Source organism: Nanorana parkeri, unplaced genomic scaffold, assembly GCF_000935625.1.
Source record: "Nanorana parkeri isolate BGI_ZX_2015 unplaced genomic scaffold, ASM93562v1 scaffold2206, whole genome shotgun sequence".
Taxonomy (NCBI): Eukaryota; Metazoa; Chordata; class Amphibia; order Anura; family Dicroglossidae; genus Nanorana; species Nanorana parkeri.
This window is the reverse complement of record NW_017308474.1, coordinates 129112-141266: the sequence shown is the minus strand read 5'-3', so window position 1 is coordinate 141266 and position 12155 is coordinate 129112. Positions and strand designations below refer to the sequence as shown.

General features: G+C 53.7%; 1 protein-coding gene across 1 annotated transcript in view; it reads right to left on the bottom strand.

The window, feature by feature from the left end:
- Nucleotides 1-12155, bottom strand: part of COPB1 (coatomer protein complex subunit beta 1) — a 15911-nt gene that overhangs the window by 879 nt on the left and 2877 nt on the right. Inside the window, exons 4-18 of the mRNA XM_018573018.1 lie at nucleotides 11600-11769; nucleotides 11237-11351; nucleotides 10002-10094; nucleotides 8097-8234; nucleotides 7726-7845; nucleotides 6521-6628; nucleotides 5770-5916; nucleotides 4485-4630; nucleotides 3803-3899; nucleotides 3562-3722; nucleotides 2327-2447; nucleotides 1513-1740; nucleotides 1219-1398; nucleotides 634-778; nucleotides 201-320 (exon numbers count right to left, since the gene is read on the bottom strand). Of these exons, the coding sequence (XP_018428520.1) occupies nucleotides 201-320; nucleotides 634-778; nucleotides 1219-1398; nucleotides 1513-1740; nucleotides 2327-2447; nucleotides 3562-3722; nucleotides 3803-3899; nucleotides 4485-4630; nucleotides 5770-5916; nucleotides 6521-6628; nucleotides 7726-7845; nucleotides 8097-8234; nucleotides 10002-10094; nucleotides 11237-11351; nucleotides 11600-11769 (2089 nt within the window). The remainder of the gene's footprint in view (nucleotides 1-200; nucleotides 321-633; nucleotides 779-1218; nucleotides 1399-1512; nucleotides 1741-2326; nucleotides 2448-3561; nucleotides 3723-3802; nucleotides 3900-4484; nucleotides 4631-5769; nucleotides 5917-6520; nucleotides 6629-7725; nucleotides 7846-8096; nucleotides 8235-10001; nucleotides 10095-11236; nucleotides 11352-11599; nucleotides 11770-12155) is intronic.

Here is a 12155-nt window from a genome sequence, read left to right as displayed (position 1 = left end):
GAGTCCCCAAAGCATCATAAGATGTGACCGCCAGGAGAGCGCGGCTCCGGAGCTAAAATCCAACTTTTCCGCCCGCGCCTGGCTGTCGCACACAATGCAGTGTTCTGGTGCTGGGTCTCCCTTAGTGGGGCCCCTGGCTGCACTGATACCCCAATACACAGCAATCAATGTGCATCATCTACAGCAGAGCTCAGACTGACCGATGTTCCCGAAGATGATGCCGTTCTCTGTGGAGGCGACTTTCACGTTGGCCTTGATGTTGGCGAAGTCGTGCGGAGCGAGAGTCAGAGGAGACGGCTTCTCCACCAGCTTCAGGTCACCTGGAAATAGAAGATCAGATCATCCATTTATTGGGGGTCCGGGAAACTCCACAACAACCAATCAGGTGTCAGGATTCGTCGTCTAGCCCCACTACACAGGTGACGGTGGGATCTGTAAAGTGAGCACAGGACGCCACCGCCACCTGCTGTCAGCACAGAGTAACTACAACAGTCCCCAGCCCCTCCGACCTGCAGCAGCCAGACCCCCGGCCCCTCCGACCTGCAGCAGCCAGACCCCCCCAGGCCCCTCCGACCTGCAGCGGCTAAGACCCACCGCCTACAGCCCGCCTCAGCCCCTCATTGGCATTCTCACCTAGGGTAGCGAGCTCCAGTGTACAATTCTGTAGGGTGTCATTGGTCTGGTTGACGACTAGCACATCCAGGACAATGTCGTACTGGTTAACGTGTACGTATGCCTCCGCGTACACAGGATCCGAGAAGCCAGTTAGCTGCGTCACCTGGAAGAGAAGAGATAAACGTTTCCAGCGTCCTCCTGTAACACCAAGTCTCCATTTGCCCCACCCCCACCGCGACCCGGGCGATCATACGCAGAGCACACATGTGTAAAGATAGACCAGGTGCCTCTGCCGTGCGGTCCTTCGCCGATCTGCGGGGGTGCCAATGCTGCGATGTGCATCGTACCGGACGCAACAAACAGCAGCTGAGCATAGTGACACACAAGAGGTGGAAACGCACAGCACACAGGAAGAACTCCATCGCGTGAGCGCTGACTGTCACTCACGGCTTCCTGCAGGGATTCCCCCCTCCGAGCCCCCAGCGCTGACTGGCGGAAGGGACGGGGGAGGGGGCGGGCACAGCTGGTTCTAACCCTAAGGCATCGGTCAGTCTTCATTCCTCAGTCTGACCCGTTATGGGCACGGTGACGGGGGTCTCTTACTTTATTAAGTTTGGATGCCAGAGGGTCGGCCGCCTCCTTCCTCTGGGTGGTCCCCATAGCGGCCAGCAGACTGAGCTGGAACTGATCCTCCTTGGACGCAATCTCGCTCTTGGCGGTGAGCTGCATGAAGGAGATCGGATCGTCGGCCTGAACCGTCACATTGCGCTTCTCCGATTCCTTCTGTGGGACGTGAAACACGACTACATGAGACAACAATGTTACCACAACTCGTCTTGAAATCTGTGAGCGGGATTAGGAGGCGTGTCCCTATCGTACGATTACTGGTAGCGTCACCTTCTGGGAGAGCTTCTCCTCCTCCAGCTTGGCTGATAACATGTGTGAGAGGGACATGCGGCATTCCGTGTTGAAGATCTCGCTCATCAGCGGGGAACATTCAGAAAGAACTTTCAGGCACAGAGAGATCCGGTCCACGTCGTCGTCTGTGATTTGCTTCTTGGGTAAGGAGGATTTCCCCAGGTGCAAGATGGTTGCCATCAGCAGCATGGCCTCCGCTACGAAGGACTGCGGGAGAGAGACGCAACGTTACCGAGCGCAACATACAAAGCTCCATACACTCCGATCTTCATATATCGTCCTACAATGTAACGCGTGTCCGTCATATCCCCTCCTACAATGTAACGCGTGTCCGTCATATCCCCTCCTACAATGTAACGCGTGTCCGTCATATCCCCTCCTACAATGTAACGCGTGTCCGTCATATCCCCTCCTACAATGTAACGCGTGTCCGTCATATCCCCTCCTACAATGTAACACGTGCCCGGACCGTCATATCCCCCTCCTACAATGTAACGCGTGTCCGTCATATCCCCTCCTACAATGTATCCCGGGGTGTACTGTGTGGAGGAGGGGACCCGGGGTGTACTGTGTGGAGGAGGGGACCCGGGGTGTACTGTGTGGAGGAGGGGACCCGGGGTGTACTGTGTGGAGGAGGGGACCCGGGGTGTACTGTGTGGAGGAGGGGACCCGGGGTGTACTGTGTGGAGGAGGGGATCCGGGGTGTGCTGTGTGGAGGAGGGGCCCGGCGTGTACTGTGTGGAGGAGGGGACCGGCGTGTACTGTGTGGAGGAGGGGACCGGCGTGTACTTACATTCTGCCTCTTCTTCTCGGGCACAAGGGCCACATAGCGCAGTGCAATCTTTGTAAGGGTAGTGGCGAGAGAAGCAGCAACAAAGAAGTCTCCGTCCAATAGAAATCCTCTGAGAGGCGGCCTGCAGGAGAGAGCGGGGAGCAATTTAGGGCCCATTCGCACCAACCCAATGCGGCAACGCAGCGAGCTCCTAACTTCCTGCAGTGAGCCGACAACACTGCCTCTGCGGCACCGAAATCCCAAAGCAGTGTTGCCGTCCCTGCTTGAGCTTTCCTTTGATGGACTACAGTACACCACCTCCTTGAGCTGAGAAGGGGGGTTTTAAAAAGTTCAGCAGGGGAGAACACGGCTTAGGATCTCAATGCAGCAGAGGGACAGTGTTGCCAGCACACTACAGGAAGTTAGGAACCCTCTGGATTTCAGGCAGGATAAATAGGCACTTTTCTGCAGCATTTTGCAAGGGACAAGACACGGTGAAACGCGCCGGTATTACAGAGATTACGGAATGCGTTTGTTTTTTTGCCTGGAGATACACTAAGGGCTCGGTCACACTAGATGCAGTGCGTTCCGGGACGATTTCGGCCGCAACGCACTGCCTAGCATTGCGGCCGGCTCACTTTTTAGTGGGGCAGGAGGGGGCGTGGCGGGCCATTCAAGTGAATGTCGCCGTAGCCACGCCCTCCGGCCGCAATGCGATCCTCCGCATTGGGATCGCAAGGCACATTGTGCCTGCGGTCCGACCCTGTGCGATGCCATCAAAATAGTGCTTGTAGCATTTTAAACGCACCGCACGGATTCGGACCGCAGGCACAATGCGGGTCACATTGCGGCCGGAGGGCGTGGCTACGGCGCCATTCACTTGAATGGCCCGCCGCGCCCTCTCCTACCCCACTAAAAAGTGAGCCGGCCGCAATGCGAGGCAGTGCGTTGCGGCCGAAATCGGGCAGGAACGCACTGCATCTAGTGTGACCGAGCGCTAAGGCCCCATTCACACTGCGCGATATCGCTGTCTAATGCATGTCAATGGGGCTCTGTCCGTCGCTGGTTGCGCGTCGCTACAGCAGGACCCCTTTTGGAGCTGATTTTGTCGCCATTCTAGGTTGCTCAATGCAACCATTTGCGCCATATCGCGCAAAATGCAAACGTGCAATTTGCGAATCGCTCAGTGTGAATGGGGCCTAACAGTCAAGTGTACAAAAGGCAGAGCGGCCGATATCCAGGAACCAGCAACTGACCTTTCCTCTTCCTTCTTTGCGGGCCTGGAGCTGCTCAGAGCGCTCTGCGTAGCATACGTGCCCATTTCGGTCACCAGCCTCTGGGAGGAGCCGACCGTCACCTCCTCCTCCTGTTTCGTCTCCCCGGATTCCTTCTTTATCTCGGTCTCCACGATTGGAACCTGCGAACAAGACGCACACCGCGTGTTATGAGGTCCGCGCATGTGCCAAGGGGGAAAGGAAACGTTCCGACGATACCCACCTCTCCCAGAGACCTGCGCACTTCCGTCATCACACTCTGGATGTCCTCCTTCGTGCTGCAATATTCTCCCAGAATCCAGAGCGCTCCGCGATAAATCCTGAAACATAATTCACCATCATTTCTCCTCTCTGCGGAATTTAATTCTGTTACATTGTTACTTTGTAGGTGGGGAATGACTGAAAGAGTCATCTGGTGGGGTGACGCTATTCGGTTGTATACCTTCTGGAGCGGGGCTACGTCTGTTCCCCATGGTCCCTGTGTGTGTTGTAGAGTAGTCACCGCTCCAAGCTCCGCCCCCTGGATGGACTACAATCTCAATACAAAATCAGTAAACTAAACCTGAGATTGTAGTCCATTCCGGGGGGGCGGAGCTTGGAGCGGTGACTACTCTACAACACACACAGGGACCATGGGGAACAGACGTAGCCCCCCCTCCAGAAGGAAGGACAGTGTCAGAGATGATTGGAGGATCTCCAGCCGAGTGATACACAAATAAGATACATTGTTGCTCAGAGTTCAGGGACTCGGATGAATTTATCTCCGGGGTTTAGTGTCAGTGTAACGGATGAAGCATCCAGGAACCCATCGCGGTATTCGGGGATAATAATAAAGCTCACAATGACGTTTCATAGTGTGAGGACACAATCGGCCCATCCTCCTCCATCGCCGACTTATCACTTACTTCACTGACTTTATGGCGTGGAAAACCTCCAGCATTTTCTCTACAATTAGTGTTCGTAAATTATCGAATCGCTGTACGGCCTCGCGCACAAACTCCAGGACATCGGCGGCTGCGGCCTCATTACTGTCACTCAGGAATTCCATCAGCTGAAAAATACGGGAGGAGGAGAACATTACTTCGGAAATTCCAACAACGTTCATACAGATACACGGACACAAGGGAGGGTCAGTATCCCCGCCATGGTTATATAGATCCATGGGCACAAGGGAGGGTCAGTATCCCCGCCATGGTTATATAGATCCATGGACACAAGGGAGGGTCAGTATCCCCGCCATGGTTATATAGATGCATGGACACAAGGGAGGGTCAGTATCCCCGCCATGGTTATATAGATGCACGGACACAAGGGAGGGTCAGTATCCCCTCCATGGTCATATAGATGCATGTACACAATGGAGGGTCAGTATCCCCGCCATGGTTATATAGATGCATGGACACAAGGGAGGGTCAGTATCCCCGCCATGGTTATATAGATCCATGGACACAAGGGAGGGTCAGTATCCCCACCATGGTTATATAGATGCATGGACACAAGGGAGGGTCAGTAGTCCCACCATGGCCATATAGATGCATGGAGACAAGGGATGGGGCAGTATCCCCTTCATGGTTATATAGATGCATGGACACAATGGAGGGTCAGTATCCCCGCCATGGCCATACAGATGCATGGACACAAGGGAGGGGCAGTATCCCCGTGTTTTATATTTTTGTGCAGTACTCTCACCAATACCTGGAGAAGTCCCCGGGCCCTGTTATAAGGCAGCAGTTTTACCGTGCATGCGTCATTCCCTCGCTGACAGAAATGGTGTTATCCAGCAAGAGAGCAACACATGCAAAACAGGTGAGGATTCCAATACCCTGCTGGGTGCTACAAAGCAATCCTACCACTGGGATCCCTTGTCTGGCTCGGCTCTTACACTGGCCAGGGAAGGGATCCCAGGGAAGCCACGTTCACCTTAAGAATGGGAAATAAGTGCCGGGAGGAAGAGAGATTAGTCACATGACCTGTGACACGATAGTGCGAGGTGATCCCAGGAACTCAGCTCTACAAGGCACATGGTAAACACTTGGCGGCCATGTCACTGGGTGTCTATTATAAAAGGGTTCATTTCAGCAATTTATTTATATCATCATCAGACCCAAAAACTCTTGAACATTGTTGGCTCGGTACACACAAAGACGAATGACATCATCCCTGTACAGACCCAGGAACGAAGCTACATACCACCGGGATAACATTGGCGGCCATATCCGGGAATCGGACGCTGCAGGAATGGAGAGTGCGCACGAGAAGCTGACGAAACTTGTCTGTGTCTTCATGTTCCGTCACGTTGTTTGTCTTTATGACTTCCTTCTTCAGGACGATCACCAGCTACGAAGAGAACGGGACAACTGTGAGACCTCCGGCCCCCCCAAGATCAGACGGTCCGGGACAACTGTGAGACCTCCGCCCCCCAGGATCAGACGGTCCGGGACAACTGTGAGACCTCCGGCCCCCCAGAATCAGACGGTCCGGGACAACTGTGAGACCTCCGGCCCCCCAGAATCAGACGGTCCAGGACAACTGTGAGACCTCCGGCCCCCCAGAATCAGAGGGTCCGGGATAACTGTTAGACCTCCGGCCCCCAGGATCAGACGGTCCGGGACAACTGTGAGACCTCCGGCCCCCCCAGGATCAGACGGTCCGGGACAACTGTGAGACCTCCGGCCCCCCCGAATCAGACGGTCCGGGACAACTGTGAGACCTCCGGCCCCCCAGAATCAGACAGTCCGGGACAACTGTGAGACCTCCGTCCCCCCAAGATCAGACGGTCCAGGATAACTGTGAGATCTCCGCCCCCCAAGATCAGACGGTCCGGGACAACTGCGAGACCTCCGGCCCCCCAGAATCAGACAGTCCAGGATAACTGTGAGATCTCCGGCCCCCCATGATCAGATGGTCCAGAGACTTACACACAGATGATGGAGGGTCTTACCTCTTCCACATTCCGGGAGGAAACCAAATCCAGGGCCAGCTGTAGAGTTTTCTTGCGAACCTCCAGATCTGGCGTGGTGAGGACCCTCAAGATGTCCATCACCAGATCCTGAGAGAGAGGAAACGGTCTGAATACTCAGCACACACATTATCGCCCATCTGCGGAATGCTCGAAATACAACTACAGAACACAGGCAGCTACCTGCAGGACACGCTCATGGGAAGGATGGTCCTTCAGTTCCACCAGACGATCCAAAACGATAAGTTTGACATTGTTGTCGCTCTCCTTAATGATCAGATCAATGTAGCACTGAGCGGCGGCCTGAGGACATAAGACGCAGACAGTGACCCGACCTGCCATAGGACGGTTTAAAGTGAGCTCTGCATTCAAATACTCCTGTACGGGCCTCAGCACTGAAACGTCTGCCCCACATGGAATAAGTAAGGCCACTATGATGGATGCATTATAGTGAATAAGGAACATGCAGGAGGGGGCGGGGCCAGAACACAACACTAGCATGAAAACAAGCCTGTCACAGAGACCGATCAGATGAATAGATTGATCGGGTTTACCTTGATAGCGGTGGGAGCGCTGGATAGTGTGACCAATGTCCCAGCTGCTTCGTATTTCACGGCCGGACTGGATGACTGGAGGAGGTTGAAGATACAGCGGATGAAGCGAGCTCGCTCTGAGGGATTGGCATGACACACCTGATGGAGAAGACAGAGGTGTGAGTTCTGCTATAAAACACCTCGGACACGGCAACTTCCATACAACAGCCTTTTCCAGAACCGCAATGGTGGGTTTTTCTTTTTGTTGAATCTGAAATAACCGCCGACGGTGACATCCGCCTTAAAAGGAGAACTATGAGGAGGTGATTTTTACTCGGCCTCATAATCTGAGCCGACCTGCGACAATGAGACTGTCACACGTCGGCTCTATAGATCGGAAGTGAGTGAACACATACCGGCGCTCGCTCACTTCTCGATCCTGTGGCAGCAGAGAGCCGTGACAGGGGAGGGGCTGGATTCCACCCCCTCCCCGCTCAGATCCTCCAGCGCTGACTGGCGGAACGGATGGGGGAGGGGGCGGGTACAGCTGGCTCTGCCTCTAGATAGGCGGAGCCATGGTCTGAATACTCAGCACACACATTATCGCCCATCTGCGGAATGCTCGAAATACAACTACAGAACACAGGCAGCTACCTGCAGGACACGCTCATGGGAAGGATGGTCCTTCAGTTCCACCAGACGATCCAAAACGATAAGTTTGACATTGTTGTCGCTCTCCTTAATGATCAGATCAATGTAGCACTGAGCGGCGGCCTGAGGACATAAGACGCAGACAGTGACCCGACCTGCCATAGGACGGTTTAAAGTGAGCTCTGCATTCAAATACTCCTGTACGGGCCTCAGCACTGAAACGTCTGCCCCACATGGAATAAGTAAGGCCACTATGATGGATGCATTATAGTGAATAAGGAACATGCAGGAGGGGGCGGGGCCAGAACACAACACTAGCATGAAAACAAGCCTGTCACAGAGACCGATCAGATGAATAGATTGATCGGGTTTACCTTGATAGCGGTGGGAGCGCTGGATAGTGTGACCAATGTCCCAGCTGCTTCGTATTTCACGGCCGGACTGGATGACTGGAGGAGGTTGAAGATACAGCGGATGAAGCGAGCTCGCTCTGAGGGATTGGCATGACACACCTGATGGAGAAGACAGAGGTGTGAGTTCTGCTATAAAACACCTCGGACACGGCAACTTCCATACAACAGCCTTTTCCAGAACCGCAATGGTGGGTTTTTCTTTTTGTTGAATCTGAAATAACCGCCGACGGTGACATCCGCCTTAAAAGGAGAACTATGAGGAGGTGATTTTTACTCGGCCTCATAATCTGAGCCGACCTGCGACAATGAGACTGTCACACGTCGGCTCTATAGATCGGAAGTGAGTGAACACATACCGGCGCTCGCTCACTTCTCGATCCTGTGGCAGCAGAGAGCCGTGACAGGGGAGGGGCTGGATTCCACCCCCTCCCCGCTCAGATCCTCCAGCGCTGACTGGCGGAACGGATGGGGGAGGGGGCGGGTACAGCTGGCTCTGCCTCTAGATAGGCGGAGCCAGCTGTCACTCACGCAGCTGGGCGGATGCAGACCTAATTATCGGGATCCGCTTCAGCTGCGGCGTCTCAGTATACCGCGAGCTGTAGCCTGCAATATACTGAGCTCAGGGTGACGGGAGGACGCTAGTTTGTGTCCTCCCGTTACCCTTAGGAGAACTATGGGGAAAGCCCTGACCCCATAGTTCTCCATTAACTACTGACTAACTGGACAAGGCATCTCAAACAGTAAAATCAGACGTATTGAAGAGGGAAGTGCGCATTGTCCACAGCAGTCAGACTGCAGTAGTCAGGTTCAACTGTATATTAAAAAACAGTGAAGTCAATTGCAGACATAATTAGGGGGTTCTCAGGGGATAATTACACCCCCCCCCCCCCCCCCACCGACCGACCTCGCCCCTTTTTGTCTTGGGGATACACCCCCCCCCCCCCCCCCCAAACCATTGCCACATAAATATGCGGAACTACATCAAAAACAGGCCACAGCCCAAATGGATGAGTGAGCATACCATGCTGGGGTAGGGGGTGCCATCAAGAGCCACTTCCACTGTCATGAATGGGTAAAGTGATAGTGTCTCAGTCACCATCCTAGATTCACCACTCAAGGAGTCCATTGCCCAAAACAGCTGCATACTTGCTCCATGCCAGTGTCCAGCTAGGCAATGAAGCGAGGATCAGGATGATAACTTGGGGCCCAAACTTTAAAAACACATCAGTAATAGAAACTTTCATTTCTACGACAGGTTCAATTTGCTATGGTCAGTGCAGTGGAGGTCGGTATGAGCACTGGGCTTAAAGGAGAACTACGGGGTCAGTGTTTTCCCCCAGTTCTCCTAAGGGTAACGGGAGGACATAAACTAGCGTCCTCCCGTCACCCAAAGCTCGGTATATAGGGAGCTACAGCTCGCGGTATACTGAGACCGCCGCAGCCGGCATGGACATTACTGTCTGTATCCACCCAGCTGAGTGAGTGACAGCTGGCACTGCCTATCCAGAGGCAGAGCAAGCTGTGCCCGCCCCCTCCCCCGTCCGTTTCGCCAGTCAGCGCTGGAAGATCGGAGCGGGGAGGAGGGGAATCCCTGCAGGGAGTTGTGACTGACAGTCACGGCTCTCTGCAGGGAGACGATAGAGAAGTGAGCGAGCGACAGTATGTGTTCTCTCACTTCCTGATCTATTGAGCCGACCTGTGACAGTCTCGTTGTCACACGTCGGCTCCAACTACGAGGATGAGGGAAAAATCACCTCATAGTTCTCCTTTAACATAGATGACAATCCCAAGAAGTACCATGAGTGGCAGAGAACACCTCACCCAGCTACATATACATAATGCAGATGATTTGTCTCTCACACTAACCTTGTAAATGAGCTCCACGATGACCAGCTGTAATATGTCCCCGAAGGTGTGGACCTGATCTATGCAGGTGCTCAGATAGTCCAGAGCGCGGTCCTGGAGGGAGCGGATACAAGTTCACAGACACCATATACACAAAAAGGACAAATCACTTCTACAAGGTCTGAGGCCCTCACCAGGCAGCCAGTTTAGTGCTGCGGGATGCAACGTGACAGGAGATGCCGCCATGCAGGTATGTTAAACGGACTCTGCCGCCAACTTACAAAATGAGCGCTGAAGTATCAAGTATCTTAAATGCCGACTTGTCGTGTTTTTTCCTCTCTGTAAATTATTATTTTTGTATTCACTTGCCTCTGAATATTCTAGAAAATCTGACCACTCCAGGAAGAGTCAAATTCCCTAGCCCAGCCCCCTCCCTACTTGCATGCCGTAGCCCCCCTCCCTACTTGCATGCCGTAGCCCCCCTCCCTACTTGCATGCCGTAGCCCCCTCCCTACTTGCATGCCGTAGCCCCCTCCCTACTTGCATGCCAAGGCCTTCTCATCTTCTGGGAGTGTATAATTACTGTCCGTGCAGCCCCAGCTCCTCTACCTTTGTACATAACTTTTTATGTAGCTACCGGGGGAGCAATGAAGGGGAATACTACAGAGCGTCTCTCCCAATTCGCTTGCCGCAGCCCCCTCCCTACTTGCATGCCGTAGCCCCCTCCCTACTTGCATGCCAAGGCCTTCTCATCTTCTGGGAGTGTATAATTACTGTCCGTGCAGCCCCAGCTCCTCTACCTTTGTACATAACTTTTTATGTAGCTACCGGGGGAGCAATGAAGGGGAATACTACAGAGCGTCCGTTGTCATCACAAGCAAGATGGAGGCATCAAGCCTCAGTCTCAGAGATTTTGGATGTCTTTTTCCCCAACCCTCCGGGGTCCCTGCATGCAGTCCCCTTACTCTACCTCACGCCCAGCAAGGTACACGTGCAGTCCCTTCACTCTTCCCCCCACCCCAGGGGTTCCTGCATGCAGTCCCCTCTTCCCAGCAAGGTCCATGTGCTGTCCCCTCGCTCTTCCATGACCCCATGGGTCCCTGCATTCAGTCCCCACCCCCAGAGTCACTGTGTGTGGTCCCTTTACTTTTCCACCGGGCTTTTACAGCCAAATAGACATTAAATAAATGAAATATATTATATACAAAAACATTGTTGTCTGGTGACGGGGTCTCTTTAATGTCAGGCCATCATACCTGGTCTGCGTGTATCAGCATCATGAAAGCGTTCCTCTTGCAGCTGGCGTCCTTCTCGTTCACCAGGAAGTCGTGGATGAGCTCCGGGGCATCGGGGATGAGATGCTCAAAGTTTCTAGAATAACGGGGAGATAAATGTCAATCTTGCTGCGGGACAGGCCCTCTTTAATAGCCCGGGGTGGTCTCCAGCAGGCCACACACATTACACGTCTTTCCGAAATTCAGAGACCAAACCTCCAGCCAGAACACGAAGCCCTTCCTGAGATGTCAGTGCAATACTGTATTATAGGACCAAAATATCGGGAAAGGTATCGGCGGGAAGCTCCGCCCCCGAGGGGAGGAGTCGGGCATCACTAGTCTCACCTGTATATGGTATAAATGGCCAGCACAGCGTTCCGTCTCACATAACTGTGGCGGTGCTCCAGGCACGCCCGGATGGCCGGCATTAGGGGCTCCAGCAGTTCCGCTTCCTTCAGCTTACACAGGAAACGCAGGGTGGAGCCGCGGATAAACTCGTTCGGATGTTGGAGGTCCTGAGAGGAGAAGAAAACACAAAAAGCAGCTAAATACATTGTACACAAGGACCCGTTACCATTCTACGTATGTACACAGCTATGACAAGTGGGCAAGTCACCTGGGCAGAGGAGGGGGCACAAGCTCAGTGTCCATGGTGGTGGTGGAGTCACCATTCTATGTAGCTATACAGCGATGACAAGCTGAGCCTTCCAGGCAGAGAACGAGGGTCAGCCTCATTGTGCATAGTAGGTCTGGGGTCGGGGGTGTCCTATGACTATACATCTATGGCTTCCCGGGCAGAGAGTGTGCTCAGACCCAGCTCCGGATAGGTCAGACAAGCTCAACTTCCTGTAGGGTGGGAGACATTCTATGTACCTATACCGCTATGGCAAGCAGCATGTCT